Raw genomic sequence first — 19,103 nt, 5'->3', positions numbered from 1 at the left:
GGACCGAAGAGGAATAGGGGACGGGGAGAATGAGCAGCTCCCCCCGGAGAGGAAATTCAAGGAGGAACAGAAGGAGATTTGGGAGAGGAAAATCTGTGAGGGTGAGGGCACGACTCGGCAGCCGAGATTCCGGGCTGCTTCCTCGGCCCAGGAGTTGGGAACACCGCCTGGCCCCATCGCCCTTTCCTTGCTGGCCCCCTTGACAAGCCTAGAGAAAGTGGAAAGCAGAGTGGCTCAGGGGGCCCCAGGGGCCCCCTTCTTCCCCACCCCAGCAGGCAGAGCGGGCCCAATGGCCGGGAGCTGACTTTTTGCCTCTGCCCCGGCCCGGTCCCATTGATTTTCCTCCTAAGTCATCCGGGGAGAAGGAGGGGACTCCAAATCCAGAAACTCCAGGTCCAGCTCTTCTCGTTTCCCAGCCACCTCCTCCTCCTTCCCTCCACTTCCCTCTGGCCTTCTCGGGCTCTGCAGCCAAAAATTCACCCAGTGTTTCTAGGTCCTTTGTACTGGGAGATGGGACAGCTGGGGGGTGGGATCGGGAAGAGAACCTGGAGAAGGTGGCTGCAGGGAGGGAGTGAGGGCCAGGAAGAGGGGCTTGTGGGCACGGAGAGGGCGTCGGAGGCAAAGAGCCTGGCAGAGGAGGGAGCCAGAAGGTGCTGAGAGTTGGGGGCACCGAAGGGGAATATATCCAGGACGAATAAAGGGGAGGGGCAGAAGAGTGGCTGGGGAGGGTGCCAGAGACATTTCTGGGGCATAAAAATGGGTTTGAGAGTTTGGTTCAAAGTGAAGCTTACCTCCCTCCACTTTCCCTCCCCACCCCCACCATTCCTGTCCTTCCTGGTGGCCTGAATGACCTTTGCTGTGGACAGGGGAAGACAGGCCAGAGAAAAGGGAGAGGATAAAAGAGAGGCTGGCCGACCCTGTCACCACCTTTCCCCATGGACCTCATCCTTCCCCCAAATGTCCCCAAGGGCCTCCTATTTCCCAATATTTCTATCTTCCCACAACTCGAGTCTCCTTGTCTTACCTCCATTATCAATTTTCCTTCCTCACTTTAATATTTCCATCTCTGCCCAGATAGTCCCATCTCCCCTCCTAGACCCCTCTAGCTCCCCATTATATTCCTATTATTCTTTCCTCCTCTATTTCCGCTAACCTCTCCCTAGGATTCTCATCTGGCCCCATCTTCCCCTCATTTTCTCTCCGACACCCCTCCTTCTTCTCTCAAGGTTCCTCCACCATCTCTCCACACGTTTCCCTATCACCCCCCAAATTTATCTCACAGCCCTCTCTCTCCCACTCTGCTGTGTCCCCCAAACTTCTCTCCCCACCTCCTCAACCTCCAAACTCTGTTTCTCATCTCTTCCTCAGAGACCCCCGTTAACCCCAAACTCCTCCCACCCCCCAATTCCGCCCCAACCTCCTTACCTTCCAAACTCCTCCCACACTCCCCCCTTTCTCTTACACACCTCATCCCCCAGCTAACTCCTCATACTCTCTCGTTCTCCCCCAACAAATCTCACCCTAAAATTCTCCTACAACCCACCCCCCTCTCCCACATCCACTCCATTGCTGCCCCCAAACTCCTCCCATGTCTCCCCTACACTCTCATTTCTCCCTCACATTCCATCACCTCTAAACTCCTTCTAGACTTCCCCTCCCGTGCCCGTCCCCCTTTTCTCTCTTTCTTTCTCTCCCCACCTCTCCCCCTCCCCATTCCCCTGCTCCCTGCTTCTCGCTCTCGTCTCCCTCAGTTCCCCTCTTTCCGTCCCCCTCCCTCCCTCCTCCTTGCCCCCTCTCTCTCCTCCTTCCCTCCTCTCTCCCTCCTTCTCCTTCTCTTCCTCCCTTCTCCCATCCCCCTCTCTCTTGCTCCCTCCCTTCCCCTCCTCGTCCCTTCGCCTCCCGCTTTCCTGTGCGAGTCTCCGGACGCGCGGCGGAGCCCGCCCGCAGCCCGCGCCGGCCCCGGGGCCTCTCTCCGGGACACATATTTTTGGGGGGTGGGGTGGGGTTGGGAAACAGAATCAGATCTGAGAGGGGGCTCGGGAAGGGGGGGAGCGATCGGCCCTGAAGAGGGGCGGTAGAGCGGAGGGCGGAGGGGAGGAGAAGGAGGAGGAGAAGGAGAAGAAGGAGGAGGAGGAAGAGGAGGAGGAGGAGAGCTCGGGCTCGGGCTCGGGCTCGAGCTCGGGCTCGGAGGGGGCCGGGACCCCGGGCTGGGGAAAGCAGCGGTGTCAGCAGCCGTGGGCCCCGGGAGGGGCAAGCTGGGGCCAGCGGGTGCCGGGGCCGGGGAGAGGCAACAGCGGGGCGGGGGGAGCGCGGCAAAGTGGGGAGTCAAGGGCGGGGGGCTAACGAGGGCGGCCGATCGACCAGGGGGGATGGGGGCCGCCCCCGCGGGGGCCCGAAGCCGCCGCCGCCGCCGCCGCGACTGAATCCGGGGCGGGGAAAGGGGGGGCCCAGGGAGCCGCCGCCGCCGCCGCCCCCCGGAGCCTTGAGTGACACCCCAGAAGAGCCTTCCGTCCGGAGCCAGGACCCGGTAAGAGCTGCCGTAGCCCGAGTCCCCCGATCCCCGGTCCCGGGCCTGCTGCTACCCCTCCCCCGCCACCCCACCCCTGCTCCCCGCACACCCCACCCCCAGTCGCTGCCGCCGCCGGCGTCTCCTCCATTTGTTATTTTCTCCGATTAAGGTTCTCCCCCCCCTCCGGCCCCCGGCCCCCCCATCCCCTCCCCCGCCCATTACAGGCACTGCCTGTCCGGAACCTTGACGGGGGGTGGGTGGGAGCCGGGATTGCGGGGAGAGAATAGGTGGTGGGGTCCCTGAGAACGCGGGGGTGGGGCAACACAGGATGGGGGGGAATGGGAGAGATGAAAGTGAGAGCATGAAAATGTCGGGGCTACGGGAAAGGTGGGAGAGTCTGGGGGAGGAGACGAGGTCCAGAAGGGGGGTGGGGTGCAAGGGAGAACAGGAATATGAGGGAGAACGGAGGAAAGATGGGAAAAAAGGGAGTCTGTAAGGGTGCAGGGCTGAGGTAGAAGAGGTTGGGGAGAAGGGAGTAATGGGGGTGTATAGGGAGGTTCGCGCAGGAAGGTCTGAGGACCCCCCAAAAGGGTTCTTGGGGCAGGTAGGTATAGGTGGTTAAGGGGGAGGGGGTGTGGTAGGCGGGAAGATGAAGGGTTAGGGGTAGAATAAGTCGAGGAGTTTGAAGTAGATAAAAGGTGGAGAAAACCAGAGTCTGGAAGGGGGACCAGAGAAGGGCTCTCTGGGAGGTCAGGTGTTTTTTTGCGGGGGGAGGCATGAGCGTGGCTTTAATGTTCAGACTTCCCTTCTGTTCCCTTTTTCTCCTATTCCAAGCACATCCACTCCTAAGTAGAGGGGCCTTCGGGTGCAGAGCTAGGGTCTCTCCTTAACTGATCAGAGCAAAGAGGGAAATGTCTGGGGGGTGGAGAAAGGGAAGCAGGCCTCCGTGGGAGGGCTCTCCAGCCCAATGGAGTTGCTGTAGCAGACTGGGGCTTCAGGTAGCCCTGCTTCTTTCCAGCCCCCAGTTCCAGTGCCATCCTGTACCTTCTAGACATGGCTGCATCTTTTGGCTCCAAAGATCCTGAAGGAACTCATTCCTAAAAAGGCTGAAGGCCTCATAAACCTCTTTCCCTGGAGGGCCAGAGTTGGGGGTGGGCCCAGTGACTTCTTGTTATGGCAATTCTAGGAGTTCTGGCCGCTAGGTTCCTGGGGAGCCCCTGGGGCCTGCTCCCAGTGGGCTCTTGCTCTGAGTTTCCATGGTGCTGGGACTTCAGGCCCAGCTCCTCTCTTGGTCTGGGGAGGGGTGTTTGTGGGAGACTCCATATCTTTATCTTTTAGGGTTCTGTAACCCCAGAGCCCTCCCACCTAGGGATAGGCCAGTTTTGTTCTAGCTGTTGGGGTGGGCCTCTCAGTTTTGAAGAAGGGCTCCACAGGAAGCCTAATCCCTTTTTGGACCACCTTTCTCCAGCCTTGCCCAGGAGCCCTACCTGAAGCAATGGGGGAACATTTACAGCCTCTCACCTGAAGCACAGTGGCTTGACAGAAGATAGGTTTTTGCCAAACTCTCTTTTAGGACTTCAGGGACTTCCTCAACTGGTTTCACACTGCTCTCTCTCCATTTTCTCATATATTAACCCTCATATCTTATCCCAAATCTCTCTTCCCAAGCCATCTCCACATCCCCCCCCCCTCCCCATAAGGCCCTCTACCTGCCATCTCTTTGAGCCATACTGATGGCCCCACTCTTTTTCTGCCTTTGCCAGGTGAGAATATCCCTGGAGAGAGCAACAGGAAGTGAGCTGCTAGGGTTATTTGTAGGTCAGAAAGCCCTGGTGATGTTTGGTCTACACATACAGGTCATATTGTCCTTGGAAGGCTTCTCCGAGGGTCAGTCTGTCGCTCTTGTACAGCCTGGCAGAGCAGTGGATTTAGGGGTCCCTAATGTCTTCCCATCAGTCTCTCTTAAGCAGGCACCTGGCCTGATTCTATATCCTTGATCTCTTTTCCACATCAACTCCTCAAGTTTTGCAGTTCCTCTTTCAAAGTTTCTTTGCCTCTGCTCATTTCTCTATGCTGACCCATCGGTAGTCTTCCTGCTTTGCTCTGCCCAGCTGATTAATTGCTAGGTGAGAGGTGGCTCCACTATTTGGTGCTTTCAAAAAAGGGGGGGGGGACTCATATGTATTGAATAACCCCTGCCACTTCTCATTAAACCAAATATCCTTTTGGGTACCCCAATCAGGCAGCAGTGTTGCTCTTTAGTGATTTATTTTCTTCAGGACTGCCCTTGATGTTTACCCACTTTAACTTGATTTTGTTTGTATAAACATGTCAGGGGATGAGGAGACACACTGGTGCTACCTCTCCCTAATTTGGGGAGCTAGGGAATAAGAGATTCTGAGAGTAGTAGGTCAGGAACAAAAAATGCCCACAGAGAAGAGACCATCTAGATAGTAGAGCTGATATTTGGCAAAGGTAAAATGGACACATTCATCGTTGTGGTGTTTTTGGTTAGAAATTTCCCAACCTCACCATGTATCTGATTTATATTCCCAGAGTGATATGTAGTATTTTAAAAAATCAAATTAAGCAGCATCCAAACATTAGTTGGCAGGGTGCAGGTGAGGCAGGCATAATCTAGAGGCCAAAGCCCCAGATGATGCTGTTTTGTGACTTTGGGCAACTCATGCATTCTTTTGAGAGGCCTCTTTTCCCATCTGTAAAATGATGTAAAAAATCTGTAAAAATCATGTCCACTCTTTCCTGTCTTAGGAATATAGTGAAACTGAATGAAAGCACATTTGTTAAGTTCTCTGTGTCCTTTGGGCTAAGATGCTGAGGGAGTTTAATGATATTGTAAACAAACATTGCCACAAAGCCTTGGCTGGGTAACTTCTTTGCCCCCTTCAAACAGTAACCTGATGGAAAGGAAAAGAACTAATTTCACTAGATTCAGGAAGACTTTCCTCCTATTGCCTTTAGGCAGTGGGTCTGAAGGTCAATAGCATTCATTGAGCATTTACTCTAAAATCTTGTCCTTTGATTGATAGAAAGATAGACATTTACATGTACTGTGAGATTTCAAAGCACATTCTTCATAAGCCTTTAAGATATATTGTACAAGTATGATGATGCCCATTTTACAGATGAAGGAAATGAGGCTAGATGAAGTTAAGTCCTCCTGGTCACATAGCTCAGGTAAGAGATGGTCCTGGGAAAGATAGTGTGGACAGTCAAATGGGGAAGATAGGCGGCACACATTTAGGGGAGGAAATACAGCTAAAAAACAGTGGCAAGTGAAAAACATTTGTGGAACCAGATATATTTGAGTACTAGAAGGCTTTGTTCCTTGTTATGAGGTTTAGGGCTGAGATTGTAGAGGCCATTGAGACCAACCTCCTCTTTTTACAGGTAAGGAAACTGAGGCAGGCAGCAGTTAAGTGATCTACCAGTCATATATCTAGTATCTGAAGCAGGTTGAAAGGTATGGTCTACAATTTTTATGGGTGTGCAGACTTATTCAGACCTCTCAGTTGCTCAATTTAAAAACATGTACTATTGATCTATGCCATGGTGGGAACTCGGCAATGCAGAATACATTCAGTTTCAGCTCAAATATGGACTAAGCAGGTTAAGAAAAGGACAATATGCTAAGTAAGGATCTGAGGCCTAGGATCTTGGGTCTGTGAGTCCTTAGCAAGGACACTCACTGAAGACCCAGGCCTGCTTCTCCCAGCATAAAGCAGCTCATTCTGTTTCTTACTTACTCTCTAGCTTCGGAAATATTAGACTAGAATTGAAATAATGTTTATTCTCTTCAGACTCCCACGAGGCACCACTCTCCCCCCAGCTAGCATCATCCCTTCATGTCCCTACTTACTGTAGGATCCAGAGTTCGAGGAGGGCACCAGGACAGTCTTAGGTTTCCTGCCTCAAAGAAGTTTTCTTGGGGATGGGATGGCTGATCCCTCCCTCACTTGGAGGTATGCTGTGGTTGGTGTCTGGCCCACAGCAGATCAGGGTAGTTTCATCACATCCATCCATCTAGGGCACAGGGTCCCAGGCGTCTTGTAAATCCCAACCATTTGGTGCAAGCACCTTAGCAGAAGGCAATTCCGTAAGGTTGCCACTAATGTTGTTTATGAAGCACAAGGATGCTGGAAGCACTTGGCCCAATTCCTCTTCTACCCTAAAAGTATTCCCATTGGTAGGAAGTCCAGGTAATCCTTTTTCAGACAGATAAGATTTTGTCACAGTTCTGACAATTGGGTTCCTCTCCAGGATCCAGGTCTTGTCTTTGTGGTTTTGATGGCTTCTTTTTTTTCTGTCTGGCAGGCTCTGCTGGAGATTCTAGAATATTCCCACTCTGAGGCTTCAGCCTTAGGTGCCTCCACTTGAACCCTGGGAGGGCCTGCTTCCTGCTTAGGCCTAAACTGTGGGGAAGTTGGGGGTAAAACAGCCATTTATGTATTCAGCCGCCCAGGCAGAGGAGAATGGGGCCTCCACAGCCTGAAGAATGAAGACTCGACAGAACAAAGATTCAGTGAGTGACAGCTAAACCAGGGATGTGTGGAAGGAAAGGAACTAGGGAGGCATGAGAGTTTAGGGGTCAGGGAGGAAGGTTTGGGACTATGGGAGAGACAAGGAATTTAACCTGGGCCCTCCTCTCCCTAAGATGTCAATGAGGAGTGGACGGAAGAAAGAGGCCCCTGGGCCAAGGGAAGAGCTGAGATTGAGGGGCCGGGCCTCCCCTGGTGGGGTCAGTACCTCCAGCAGTGATGGCAAAGCTGAGAAATCCAGGCAGACTGCCAAGGTATTCTGTCCCTGGGACCCTCTCGTTCCTGGGGGGAGGTGTTCCTTTCTGGCAAAGGGGAGGAGTCAGAGCATGAGACTGGTAAGGTATAACCCAGGAAGGGAATTATGGGATCTGAGAAATCTCTCTCTTCAACAGAAGGCCCGGGCAGAGGAGTGCTCCACCCCAAAGACCAGCAAGCAGGGTCGAAATGAGGAAATCTCTGAGAGTGAAGGAGAGGAGACCAGTGCACCCAAGAAGACCAAAACAGAGGTAGAGGCCCACCTGCCATCATTTCTGCCAGTAGCTAACTCTTGCTGGACCTTTCTCTCCCTGCCCTTTCTGGTTCTCATGAGGGACATCCTACAAAATTTAGGCCAGTGAATCTTTATTAAATCCTTCTGTGTTCTAGGCACTAGAGATACAAAGATACAACAAAAGTCTGTGCCCTTAAGAGGCTGATATTCTCCTCAGTAGCAGAGGAGAACATATTTACAAGAAGTACAAGGATGATTGAGGGGAAAAAACACATACTAGTGATATCAGAATTGATCCTGGAGGTAGATAATAGTTTCTGAAGGAAGAAATAAGGGCATTCCAGGCACTGCAAACACCTTGATTTAATGTGCATTGGTGGAAGACAGGAGACAAAAGGGAACCAGAGAGCAATTCCTACCCTCCAGAGCCTGACTGGTTCTTCAATCCTTCCTGTGAAGATTAAGTAAAGAGAATATTTAAGAGCTGATTTTTTAAAATTAGGGGAATGGTGTTGGGATGACAAACTGAAGAAGTGATCATAAATCAAGTGTTAATATTAGGGGCCTACTATGTGTCAGACTGTATGCTAAGAATTCAATGAAACAATCCTTATTCTCAAGGGATTTACATTCAACAAATATGTATTAGATATTAAATACAAGGTGATTTTGGAGGGTGGACACTAGCATTTGGATCTGGGAAAACTTCATGTTGAAAATTTGATTCTTGAAGGATTCTATTAGGTAGAAGTGAGGAAGGAGAACTTAACAGTACACAGAGAACATCTACTGTAAAAAGAATAGGGAAGGACGTGAGCATTGATATGTTCCAGGCACTGTCTTAAGTACTTTTACAGATATCTCATTTGATCCTTATAACAACTCAGAGACAGGTGCTATTACTATCCCTGTTTACACCAGAGAAAACCAAAGCAAGCAGAGATTGTGATTTGCCCAGGGTCACATAGCTATTGTGTCCAAGGCCAGATTTGAACTTGGGTTGATTCCTGGCTCAGTGTTCTCTCTCCTGGGTCACTGAGACACAGAGGCAAAAGATAAGAATGTCATGTATGAGGAAGAGAAGCCAGTTGGGTTAGATCAAAGTGCAGACGCAGGATTCATGTCCAGAGGTTTAGGGCCAGGTGTGAAAGGCTTTAAAACCTAAACAGATGTCTAATCTTAGAGGAAGAAGACACTGGAGTCTAGTGAGTAGGAAGAGTGCCATGGTTGGATCTGAAGTGAAGGAAGACTATGTCAGTGATCTGGGATATACCAAAGTAGGAAAGACTGAAGTGGGTAAAGAAATTGAAGATAATCAGTATCCTCAATAAAAAGGTACTGGCCACTGAAGAACAGTTGGTATAGGGTAACCACTTCCTTTCCCAGCAGGAACTCCCAAGACCACAGTCACCCTCTGATCTAGACAGCCTGGATGGTCGAAGTTTGAATGATGATGCCAGCAGTGATCCACGAGACATTGACCAGGACAACCGAAGCACGTCCCCTAGCATCTATAGCCCTGGAAGCGTGGAAAATGATTCTGACTCATCCTCCGGATTATCCCAGGGTCCTGCCCACCCTTATCATCCACCTCCACTCTTTCCACCCTCTCCCCTACCCCCAGATAGCAACCCCCGACCACCAGAGCCTGGCTTTGAACCTCATTCCTCAGTGCCGGCCACTGACTACCACTCTACCATGGAATCCCCAGGTCCTCGGATGTTCCAAGCCCCACCTGGGCCCCCACCTCACTCACAACTCTATTCTGGAGGATCTGGGGCAGGCATCTTGTCTGGGCCCCCATTAGGTTCCAAGGGGGGAGGGAGTGCCCCTCCGGTGGTGGGGCCTCCTGGTGGAGCAAAGCAGCACCCTCCGCCCACTACCCCCATTTCCCTATCAGGCCCTGGATCTGGTGGACCACCTCCTAAGCCACCTCCTACCCCTGGTGGGATGGGTAACCCACCTCCTGCTCCTCCAGCTCCATTTCCCCATGTGGCACCCAACCTTCCCCCTCCTCCTGCCCTCCGACCCCTCAATAATGCCCCTGCCTCATCTCCCGGCCTTGGGGTCCAGCCAATGCCTGGGCACCTCCCCTCCCCCCATGCTATGGGGCAAAGCATGGGTGGACTACCCCCTGGCCCCGATAAAGGCCCTAGCCTGGCTCCCTCACCCCACCCCATCCCTCCAGTCTCTTCCTCAGCTCCTGCTCCTCCAATGAGGTATCCATATGCCTCCTCCTGCAGCTCAGCTGCTTCTTCCAGTTCCTCTTCCTCCTCCTCTGGGCCTCCATACCCATCCTCCCAGGGGCTGCCTGGTTACCCCCACTCCTTCCCCCCACCCACAAGCCTCTCAGTGTCCAGCCAGCCTCCCAAATACACCCAGCCATCTCTGCCCTCCCAGGCCGTGTGGAGCCAGGGTCCCCCTCCTTCCTATGGCCGACTCCTGGCCAACAGCGGCAATGCCCACCAGGCCCCCTTCCCAGCCCCCAGTTCGGGTCAGGCAGGTGGTCATCCTCCAGGCCCCCCAGCACACCATCACCACCAGCAGCAGCAGCAGCAGCAACAGGCCCCGCAGGCACCCCAGCAGCAGCAGCAACAGCAGCAGCAAGCCCTGCCGCCGCCGCCGCCACCGCCACCACCTCCCCAGCAGCAGCACCCACCTGGTGGTGGCGGCTCAGCCCCAGCTGCTCAGGGGCCCTACCCTCACAGCCTCGAGGGTGGCTCCCACCACGGCCACCCCTATTCCCTGTCTCCATCCCTGGGCCCCTTGAGGCCCTTTGCGCCTGGGCCAGCACACCTGCCCCCGCCCCACGGTCAAGGCCCGGGCCCCAGCCCCTACAGTAGCCAGGCGGGCCCGGGTGGTGGTGCTGCTGTCTCGGCCTCCTCGTCCTCGTCTTCCTCGTCCTCAACCTCTTCGCAGGGGCCCTACCCTTGCTCCCACGCGTCGCCCTCCCAGGGCCCAGCAGGGGGCGCCCCATACGCCTTTCCGCCGGTCACCTCGGCCTCGGCCACGCTCTCCACGGTCATTGCCACTGTGGCCTCCTCCCCAGCCGGCTATAAGACAGCCTCGCCTCCGGGGCCACCGGCCTACGTGAAAAGGGCCCCGTCTCCAGGGGCCTACAAGACCGCCACACCGCCTGGCTACAAGCCAGGTTCCCCCCCCACTTTTCGCACGGGGACCCCGCCGGGCTACCGCGGTGCCTCGCCTCCCGCCGGCCCCGGGGCCTTCAAACCAGGATCCCCGGCTGTGGGACCCTCGGGCCTGCCTGCGCTGCCCCCGGGCCCGGGTGCCACCTCGGCTGCAGCCGCGCCCCCACTCAGTGCATCCCAGATCAAACAGGAGCCGGCCGAGGAGTACGAGGCCCCAGAGAGCCCTGCGCCCCCTGCCCGCAGCCCCTCGCCCGCGCCCAAGGTGGTGGATGTGCCCAGTCACGCCAGCCAGTCGGCCCGGTGAGCGACGAAGGCAGCCGGCAGCTGGGATGAGGGGCCTGTTGTTGTGGGAGGGAATGCCTGATGGGGGGAGGGGCGCCCTGTAATATGCTTGGTGCTGAGCCGCGCGCGTTCGCGCCTCCTCGCCGCCGAACAGGTTCAACAAACACCTGGACCGAGGCTTCAACTCGTGCGCGCGCAGCGACCTGTACTTCGTACCGCTCGAGGGCTCCAAGCTTGCCAAGAAACGCGCGGACCTGGTGGAGAAGGTGCGGCGCGAGGCCGAGCAGCGGGCGCGCGAGGAAAAGGAGCGGGAGCGGGAGCGGGAGCGCGAGAAGGAACGCGAGCGGGAGAAGGAGCGCGAGCTCGAACGCAGCGTGGTCAGTGGCTCACGCCCGCCCGGGGCTCCCTCTTTCCCTCTTTCCCTCACTTCTTTGCTCGAGGTGGCGGGGTGGCCAAAGTGAGGGGCGGGGAATGAAGCGGACGCCTGAGTCACACCGCCACCTCCAGGATTGGAGGAACCATTGCAATTTGGAAGGATGCAAAAGAAGGCGATCCCTCGCTAACTATCTTGGGGGTGGGTTGGCCCGGCCTATTTGTTCTCGGAATGGGTGACATTCCAAGAACAATAGCAATAATAAGAGCTAGCATTTCTGTAGCTTTACACATTTCAACTCATTTGATCCACATTGCCCCCATTTTACAGATGAGTAAACAGAAGTTAAGGGCCTTGTCCAAGCTCACACAGCTAGTAAGTGTCTGAGGCAGGGTTCCGGGCTCCAGGGCCCACATAGTGCCACGAGGCGGCCCACAGTCAGTCATATACAGTCCATTTCCATAACAGTCCTGTGAAGCTGACTACACAGGACCACTGTTAGCTCCACTTTAGGGGTGAGAATACTGTGCCCAGGGGGGCCACCCGAGGGTGGTGTGGGAGTCATCTCCCCGGCTGATCCGATGGCATGGCACCCCTTATTGGGACCCAGGACCTGGAGGGACAGCAGCCCCTCTGGGCTCACCTCCTTATCATCCCCCTCCACAGAAGCTGGTTCAGGAGGGCCGAGCCCCCGTGGAGTGCCCGTCCCTGGGCCCGGTGCCCTACCGGCCACCATTCGAGCCGGGCAGCGCAGTGGCCACAGTGCCCCCTTACCTGGGGCCCGACACGCCCGCCCTTCGCACGCTCAGCGAGTACGCTCGGCCCCACGTCATGTCTCCTGGTAATCGGAACCATCCCTTCTATGTGCCCCTGGGGGCCGTGGACCCAGGGCTCCTGGGCTATAATGTCCCCGCCCTCTACAGCAGTGACCCGGCTGCTCGCGAGAGGGAGCGTGAAGCCCGAGAACGTGACCTTCGAGACCGGCTCAAGCCTGGCTTTGAGGTGAAACCTGGAGAGTTGGAGCCCCTTCATGGGGTCCCTGGGCCAGGATTGGATCCCTTTCCTCGGCATGGGGGTCTGGCCCTGCAGCCCGCCCCACCTGGCCTGCACCCCTTCCCCTTCCACCCGGGCCTGGGGCCCCTAGAGCGGGAGCGCCTGGCCCTGGCAGCTGGGCCAGCTCTTCGGCCAGACATGTCCTATGCAGAGCGGCTAGCGGCGGAAAGGCAGCATGCAGAGAGGGTGGCAGCCCTAGGCAATGACCCCCTGGCCCGCCTGCAGATGCTCAATGTGACGCCCCATCACCACCAGCACTCCCACATCCACTCCCACTTGCATCTGCACCAGCAGGATGCCATCCACGCAGGTGAGGACTCAACTTCCTTGACTCTTTTCCTCTCCTGGTCTTCTCCCAACCTAGACCTCCGGGGCTGGTTCTTGGCTTCATCACCCTTTCTGAATTTCCCTCAGCTTTGCCCTGGTCATCCTCTCCCCCATTCTGCCTGCACCCGGAAGGTCAATCCCCTACAGGTTTCACTTAACCATTTTTAGAAGCCCCACTTTTTTCTTCATTTTGATTTTTCTTTGTATATCTCTGATTGATAAGCCCCCAATAAAACCCTGCCTCATCGCAAATCCTCTCCTTTATGGAGACAGATCAATACATTGACCCTGCCTGAAAATCTCTCCCTCAGTCAAACTTGTCCGCCATCTCTCTTGAGGGTGCCCAGGCTTGTGTACCTTATGGCTTACACACCACTCTGAAATTATTACGAGTTCTCAGTGTTTCCTCCCAATCCGTTCTCCTTCCTATCCATTTGACAACAAGCTCTGATCAGCCACCCGTGAGGTACCCAAGTAGGGATACAAACTGGAGATATAGCTGAATGTTCCAGAAGGCCTTCCTACCAAGGTCTCTCCCCGGCCCCGAGATTAGCAGTGCTTCTGGGAGAGGCCTTGCCCTTGGGTCTTTGGGGTTATGGACAAGAGCGCGATTTATGAAGCACGCCCATATCATTGCCTCCAAGTTGGCCATAAGCTTTCCCCGCTCGCACCTCCTTTGGGGAAAGCCTTCGTGTCTGATTTCTCCCCCTCCTCAGGCCACCCGACCTCTTCTAGTGAGTGGCCTTGTGTCCTTGGGGCCCGGCTCTGGGTGCCACCCTGCCCCTTGTGGGATCTGCACATTGATTCCTGAGGCTCAGCCTCTGTCCCCACTCTCCTCTCTAGCCTCGGCCTCCGTGCATCCTCTTATCGACCCTCTGGCCTCAGGGTCCCATCTTACCAGGATCCCCTACCCAGCTGGGACCCTCCCCAACCCTCTCCTGCCTCACCCCCTGCATGAGAATGAGGTTCTTCGTCACCAGCTCTTTGGTAAGGAATGGGGGTGGCTGAATGTCAAGGCGGGAGCCGGGAAAGGAAAAGCTCTAGAGGGAGGGAGAGGGCAGGAGTGCTTGGAGAGGGGGGACGGGCCCAGCCCATGATCTCTTCTTCCACAGCCACCCCTTACCGGGATCTGCCAGCCTCACTCTCAGCTCCCATGTCAGCAGCTCATCAGCTGCAGGCCATGCATGCCCAGTCTGCGGAACTGCAGCGCCTGGCCCTGGAGCAGCAGCAGTGGCTCCATGCCCACCACCCGCTGCACAGCGTGCCACTCCCCGCCCAGGAGGACTATTACAGGTACAGGCTCCCTGGAGGGTGCAGGATGGTGCTCCGGGTGCCCCAGAAACCTCACCAAGAGGCAGGAGCAGCCCCCCAGGACTCAGAGGAGACCCCCCCAACTAGCTGCCTGGGACCAAGTCGGGAGGACGGGCGCTTCCATTCCCTCCAGAATGGCCTCTAGACTCCCTCCGCCTGACCTCCTGTAATAATGTGCCTTCTCCCCCCATTGCAGTCATCTGAAGAAGGAAAATGACAAGCCTCTGTAGAGCACCGGCACCGGGACCAGCCAGGGGAGGCGGCAGAGCCCCTCGGAAGAAAGTGAAGAGGCCCGCTGGAGGAGAGGGAGCGGGAGGGAGGGCACTGGATGAGGCGGGGTAGCTTGGGGAGATTGAGAGGCAGAAGCGCCCAGCGGCACGGCCGGGATTCCCTTTCCTTGTTTCTCCTGCCCCTCCCAACTTCCTGGGGGGTGCAGCCCCCCTCCTCTCCTCCTCTTCCTCGGTGTGATTACTTCATCTGTTAGATGTGGCTGTTTTGTAGCATCGTGTGCTGCCCCGCCCCCCCACCTGTGTGCGGCTCTCCTCCCCTATTGTATACCCCCACAATTCCTCCCCCACATTAATAATTTATATATATATAAATATCTATATGCCACTCTTTAAAAAAAGGCCCCAACCAAAACCAAACAACAACAAAAAAATCCTCACAACCCCCCAGGATGACTAAGACTGGTTATTTGACGCTGTGGGGGTGGGGTGACACTGTCACGTGGGAGGCGACTAGCCGACTGAAGGTGCCGAAGCCGGGGACTTGTGGGTGGGTAAGGGGTATCGCTGCCAGATTCTCTGCTCCCCCCACCAAAGGGCACCGAGAGTCATTGGGAGCCCAAGGGACTGGGGGGATTGTGAGGTCACTCGAGGCCCAGAGCTGTTTGGAGGACTTCAGATAGCCATCAGCATTTCCTTCCTTTTGCTTTTCTCAAAAATGCACAGTGAGTGCAAGGACCCTGTTTTCAGAGCAGAAAATGCCACCCCGGGTCCATGATTTGCTCAGGGTTCCTGACCTTGGCAGTGCCTGTATTCTCACACCACTCAGGGCCCTTGGGGGCGAGGGGTACAGGGCTTCCCCCCAGGAAAGCATCAAGGCAGTTTTATGGAATGGAGGTGGTCTTGGAGCCCCAAGATCCGTGGCAAGGGATCCCCTGTGGAGTAAAAGGAGTTAGGACGAGTTTCCTAAAGCGCCCCCAGCAGAAAGATGACCAGAGAATTATCCGCTTTCCTGGAGCCAGAGAGGGTCCTAGGCCCGAGGGAGGAAGGGGACACGGTTCCCAAGCTCAGGAAGATCACGCAGCATCCCCAAGCTTAGGCTCAGCAAAAAATGAACCCAAGACGAAAGTTTCCCATGGGATCAAATTTGCCCAGGGTTCCGCCCGCCGCTCTCCTCCGAAGCTTTTCTTGACGTGCTTTCCTTCTTCTCACTCGAGGGGGTGTGCCTGGACTTTTTATCCAATCAACACCGAGGGTATTTGCATAGACTCTTATCAAGACTTTAACGACTTCGGAAGGGAAACGCAGGTATTTTACCTTAAATTACAAGTCTAGGCTGCCAAATATACTTTGTTTCCTTGTAACTTAGAGAAGAGAGAGATTCAGCAAGGTTCCTTTTACTCACCCTCACTGAAAGTGGAGTCACCGGATACCCTCAACTCATTCCCGACAGACTTTCGTCAGTGTTACAGCTCTTTTAGAATTTGTCTAGTAGGTTTTCCGGTGTTTGCCGGGAAGCCCTCGTTTTCTGTTTGCGAAAGAAATTGCATTTGTAAAGAAAAAGGACGCGTGTTTGTTCGTAACTCGCCGGGCTCGTAGGTAGAAGCTGAGTTTTGTTTTGCTTCCGCCCTGCAAGCCCGGTAGCTGGGAACAAATTTCGCTTAGCTCCGACTGTGGATGCTGACGCGCTGCACTCGGGGGCTGGGAGCTAACGCGTGGCTTCCGGGGTTGGCTTGTTGCTTTCTCTCGCTGAGTTTGCGGGAGGATTGCTTTTGGAAGCTACTTCTGCAGCCCCTGCGGGGCGCCCCATGGCGTCCGGCCCCGCGCAACCTGCGGCCTTGAGCGCCGAACAAGCTAAGGGTGAGCGGAGCTCTCTGCTATGAATGGTGGTTCAAGAGGAGCCGGAAAGGAAGGGAACCGTGGAGGGGATCAAAGCAGACAAAGGAAGGCACTGCCAGAATGGGGAAGGGAGGCCCGAGAGGGTGCGGATGAGCATTCTTTGCCTTTCCACTCGGGCATGGAGGGTGGTGGTCAAGAAGACTGGCTGGAGGGGTTAGCTGGGTTTGCCACCTACCTCCTCACAGCCCTTGCTGCTCCTTTCCCCTCTCTCTCCCCCTCTCTCTCGGAGGCACCTCCTTCCCCCTTCGGCACCCCTATGCCCCTGGCATCGGCATTGCCAGTGGTCCTAGCTGAAGTCATCCAGGCTTTCGCGGCCCCGGAGAACGCGGTGCGCATGGAGGAGGCTCGAGACAATGCTTGCAACGACATGGGCAAGATGCTGCAGTTCGTGCTCCCGGTGGCCACGCAGATCCAGCAGGAGGTCCTCAAAGCCTACGGCTTCAGCTGCGACGGGGAAGGTGGGGCCTGGCGGGGGCAGGCGGCGCGGGAGGGCCTAGTCCGAACCTTAGTCCCTGGGGAAATAGAATGAATTAATTTGATTAGACTGATGATTTTGTTAGTGCTGGGCAGAGTCGTCCCTCCCCTACAATTCAGTCTTCGCTGCCTGGAGGGCAGTGAGTCCAGTGAAATGACCCGGGCTTCGGGGTGAGGGCCGGGGAGGGAACCGGAGGGGGGCATCAGCCGATACGCCCGAGTTGTTCCTGAAGCAAGACCCGAAACCCCGGGCTTTCTACCTTCGAGGCCCTTCCCTATGTACGCTTGCCTCAAATTGATTTGCTGAAAACAGCCATAAAATGGCATTATTTTTATTCATCTAACTCTTAAACGAAGACTATTTTTTTAAAAGTACAGCTTCTAAAAGTATGATTTGGAGCTATTATTACGCTCACCTTGCAATAACATTATTTATTGTTGTGGCACACCCTGCAACAGGCAAATTCTTGTTGGAATGGGGGGGGGGGGATGGTCTCGCTGGGCGCTGATAGCATTCTTGAAACTGTTGTCCCCTCTTTGGACACGCGGTGGCAGCTAGGATCTGAGCATACATTTTCCCCTTCCCCTCCCCCCCCCCGGGGGGTTGACTTCTGAATTCCTATTTGGGTATAGTCTACCCGCCAAGGGTACCGTCATTCAGACGGATGGGGTCAGTTCCTGTAGATTTTGGTCCCGAAGGACTGGGGGCCGAGATGTGCTGTGAGAGGGAAAAGCATCATTCGACTGAGTGTCATGGCTGATCGGTATGCAGGTGGGATTGTGTTTCGTGTGTATTCCCCTATAAAACACTCCACCTTGTTTGTCTCTGCCCCTTCCCCAGCTCGACACAACATCCAGTTGGGTTTTTTCCCCCCAGAAGGGAAAATTAGTCATCTCTCTTCTTCGCACAAGACTTTAAACAAACACCCCTTCGCTTCTGCGTGGTGTCTGCTGTGGAACAGGAAGTGATTCGGTCTCCCTCCATCCCATTGGAGGTGGAGAAGAGAGATGAAAGCTCCTAATGCATTGTGGGTCTTGACAGCGGCCGCTTCCGCTCTTGACTGTCAGTTTCTCCTTGCTCTGGACACTTTTAGCTGGTCCTGGGAAAAGCGAAAGGGCTTGGCTGACTTCTCTCTTGTAATCTCTTAGGGGTCCTGAAGTTTGCCCGCCTGGTGAAGTCGTATGAGGCCCAGGATCCTGAGATTGCCAGCTTATCCGGAAAGCTGAAGGCCTTGTTTCTGCCGCCCATGACTCTGCCCCCACATGGGCCTGGATTAGGGGGCAGCGTGGCAGCCTCTTGAGGGAGAACCTGTGTTAGGGAGATGTGCCAGTCATCCTGGAGCTCTTGTACCTGCAGCTGTCCCCAGAGGAGAATAAACATTGCTGTTTCTTGGACTGGCAATTTCTTGGGCTTGCCCACTTCCATGGTTTCTACATTTTACAAACAAACAAAAAAAAACCCAACCAAACTGTCCAAATGATCTGACTTTCTCCCTGTTCAATCCCTATTCCCCAGCACATATTAAATTCAATTCAGTATTCAAATCTGACCCCAAATATTTCCTAGCTGTGTGATCCCATGCCGCTTTTACCTCAAAAAAAATTTTTTCAGTAAACATTTATTAAGCATCTTCTATGTGCCAGGCACCATGCTAAGCCCAGGGGATAGAAAAATAGGGAAAAGACAATCCCTGCCCTCAAGGAACTCACCATTTAATGGGGGGGACACAATATACAAACAAATATATATAAAGCTAAGCCATAGAACAGGATAAATAGGAAATAATAGGAGCTGGTGTCTGTGAATCATGGTGCAGAGAAAGCCATAATTCTGCAAAAATGATTGGGACTTTATTCACCTGGGCATGTAAGTACTGGGGGAACCTGCTAGAAAACAGGCTGAGATCCCTGTGGGCATCAAAGTTAGGCAGAGGTAGAATTATAGTTAGAGGAGGGTTGGCTTATGGGTTCTTGTTTTGTTAGCAAAGCCCATAGGAATTAGAGATCAGGGGTCTGCTGCCAACTGCTAATTCAACTTTCTGCAACCTTGGGCAACTCCGTTTTCATCTGTACAATGAGGAAATTGAGTCAGAAGATTTCTAAAGTTCCTTCTAGCTTTAAATCCTATGGCCAAGGCCCAGAGCCAGGAGGTCTTGGATCCAAATCTGACCTCAGATTTGTGTGACCCTGGGCAAGTCACTTAACCCCCATTGCCTAAACCTTGTCGTTCTGCTTTAGATTCTATTTTTTTTTTTTAATTTAGATTTAGAATCTGCTTGATTCTAAGGTGATGGGAAGGATTCTAAAATAAATAAATCCTTTGACCATAAAATGGATCCTCGGTTTGATTTTCTAATACCAGCCCCCCTTCCCCACACATGCACCAGTTGGGGATGGCTTCCCCCATTTCCAGATTCTCCTTCCCCGGCTGCTCTGCAAGGAAAGCGAAG

The 19,103-nt window shown here is 54.5% G+C and overlaps 2 protein-coding genes and 3 non-coding genes across 12 annotated transcripts; 4 read left to right on the top strand and 1 right to left on the bottom strand.

The window, feature by feature from the left end:
• The first annotated feature begins 714 nt into the window (after positions 1 to 714).
• Positions 715 to 14,730, top strand: ATN1 (atrophin 1). 6 transcript variants are annotated; one of them, XM_056799189.1, is made up of 11 exons: positions 726 to 2,527; positions 5,921 to 5,993; positions 6,845 to 7,052; positions 7,185 to 7,322; positions 7,461 to 7,574; positions 8,945 to 11,007; positions 11,144 to 11,366; positions 12,029 to 12,725; positions 13,586 to 13,729; positions 13,855 to 14,035; positions 14,250 to 14,730. In XM_056799189.1, exons 3-11 carry the CDS (start codon positions 7,026 to 7,028, stop codon positions 14,281 to 14,283), a joined length of 3,621 nt encoding a protein of 1,206 aa, XP_056655167.1. In that variant the 5' UTR covers positions 726 to 2,527; positions 5,921 to 5,993; positions 6,845 to 7,025; the 3' UTR covers positions 14,284 to 14,730. The 6 variants fall into 6 exon arrangements, with proteins under 6 accessions (XP_056655172.1, XP_056655171.1, XP_056655169.1 ...); XM_056799190.1 differs by lacking the exon at positions 726 to 2,527 and adding an exon at positions 5,656 to 5,707; XM_056799193.1 differs by lacking the exon at positions 7,185 to 7,322 and having other exon boundaries at positions 718 to 2,527.
• An 818-nt stretch (positions 14,731 to 15,548) lies between these two features.
• Positions 15,549 to 18,198, top strand: C5H12orf57 (chromosome 5 C12orf57 homolog). Of its 3 annotated transcripts, none has more exons than XM_056799199.1 (3): positions 15,549 to 15,588; positions 16,409 to 16,637; positions 17,803 to 18,198. In XM_056799199.1, the coding sequence occupies exons 2-3, from the start codon at positions 16,436 to 16,438 to the stop codon at positions 17,952 to 17,954; spliced, it is 354 nt and encodes a 117-aa protein (XP_056655177.1). In that variant the 5' UTR covers positions 15,549 to 15,588; positions 16,409 to 16,435; the 3' UTR covers positions 17,955 to 18,198. The 3 variants fall into 3 exon arrangements, with proteins under 3 accessions (XP_056655177.1, XP_056655178.1, XP_056655179.1); XM_056799200.1 differs by lacking the exon at positions 15,549 to 15,588 and adding an exon at positions 15,703 to 16,140 and having other exon boundaries at positions 16,461 to 16,637; XM_056799201.1 differs by lacking the exon at positions 15,549 to 15,588 and adding an exon at positions 15,731 to 16,140.
• On the top strand, positions 15,742 to 15,803 carry LOC130454816 (U7 small nuclear RNA). Its single transcript, XR_008912613.1, has one exon. It is a non-coding gene; the product is annotated as a U7 small nuclear RNA (small nuclear RNA).
• Positions 15,864 to 15,926, top strand: MIR1549 (microRNA mir-1549). The gene has a single exon (NR_034964.1). It is a non-coding gene; the product is annotated as a microRNA mir-1549 (primary transcript).
• Positions 15,865 to 15,922, bottom strand: MIR1549B (microRNA mir-1549b). The gene has a single exon (NR_162974.1). It is a non-coding gene; the product is annotated as a microRNA mir-1549b (primary transcript).
• Positions 18,199 to 19,103: the final 905 nt, after the last annotated feature.

The sequence above is a fragment of the Monodelphis domestica genome, chromosome 5 (assembly GCF_027887165.1).
Source record: "Monodelphis domestica isolate mMonDom1 chromosome 5, mMonDom1.pri, whole genome shotgun sequence".
Classification (NCBI taxonomy): Eukaryota; Metazoa; Chordata; class Mammalia; order Didelphimorphia; family Didelphidae; genus Monodelphis; species Monodelphis domestica.
This window is presented reverse-complemented; position numbering and strand designations above follow the sequence as displayed.

Bases quoted from the DNA above. Each gene is read 5' to 3' on its own strand.
- ATN1 (XM_003342251.4), top strand. From the start codon at position 7,026: ATGAAGACTCGACAGAACAAAGATTCA. The intron at 11,008-11,143 runs GTGAGCGACGAA...GCCGCCGAACAG, and splicing joins CACGCCAGCCAGTCGGCCCG to GTTCAACAAACACCTGGACC. The intron at 13,730-13,854 runs GTAAGGAATGGG...CTTCTTCCACAG, and splicing joins TCTTCGTCACCAGCTCTTTG to CCACCCCTTACCGGGATCTG.
- C5H12orf57 (XM_056799200.1), top strand. From the start codon at position 16,089: ATGGCGTCCGGCCCCGCGCAACCTGCGGCCTTGAGCGCCGAACAAGCT. The intron at 16,141-16,460 runs GTGAGCGGAGCT...CGGCATTGCCAG, and splicing joins GAGCGCCGAACAAGCTAAGG to TGGTCCTAGCTGAAGTCATC. The intron at 16,638-17,802 runs GTGGGGCCTGGC...GTAATCTCTTAG, and splicing joins CTTCAGCTGCGACGGGGAAG to GGGTCCTGAAGTTTGCCCGC.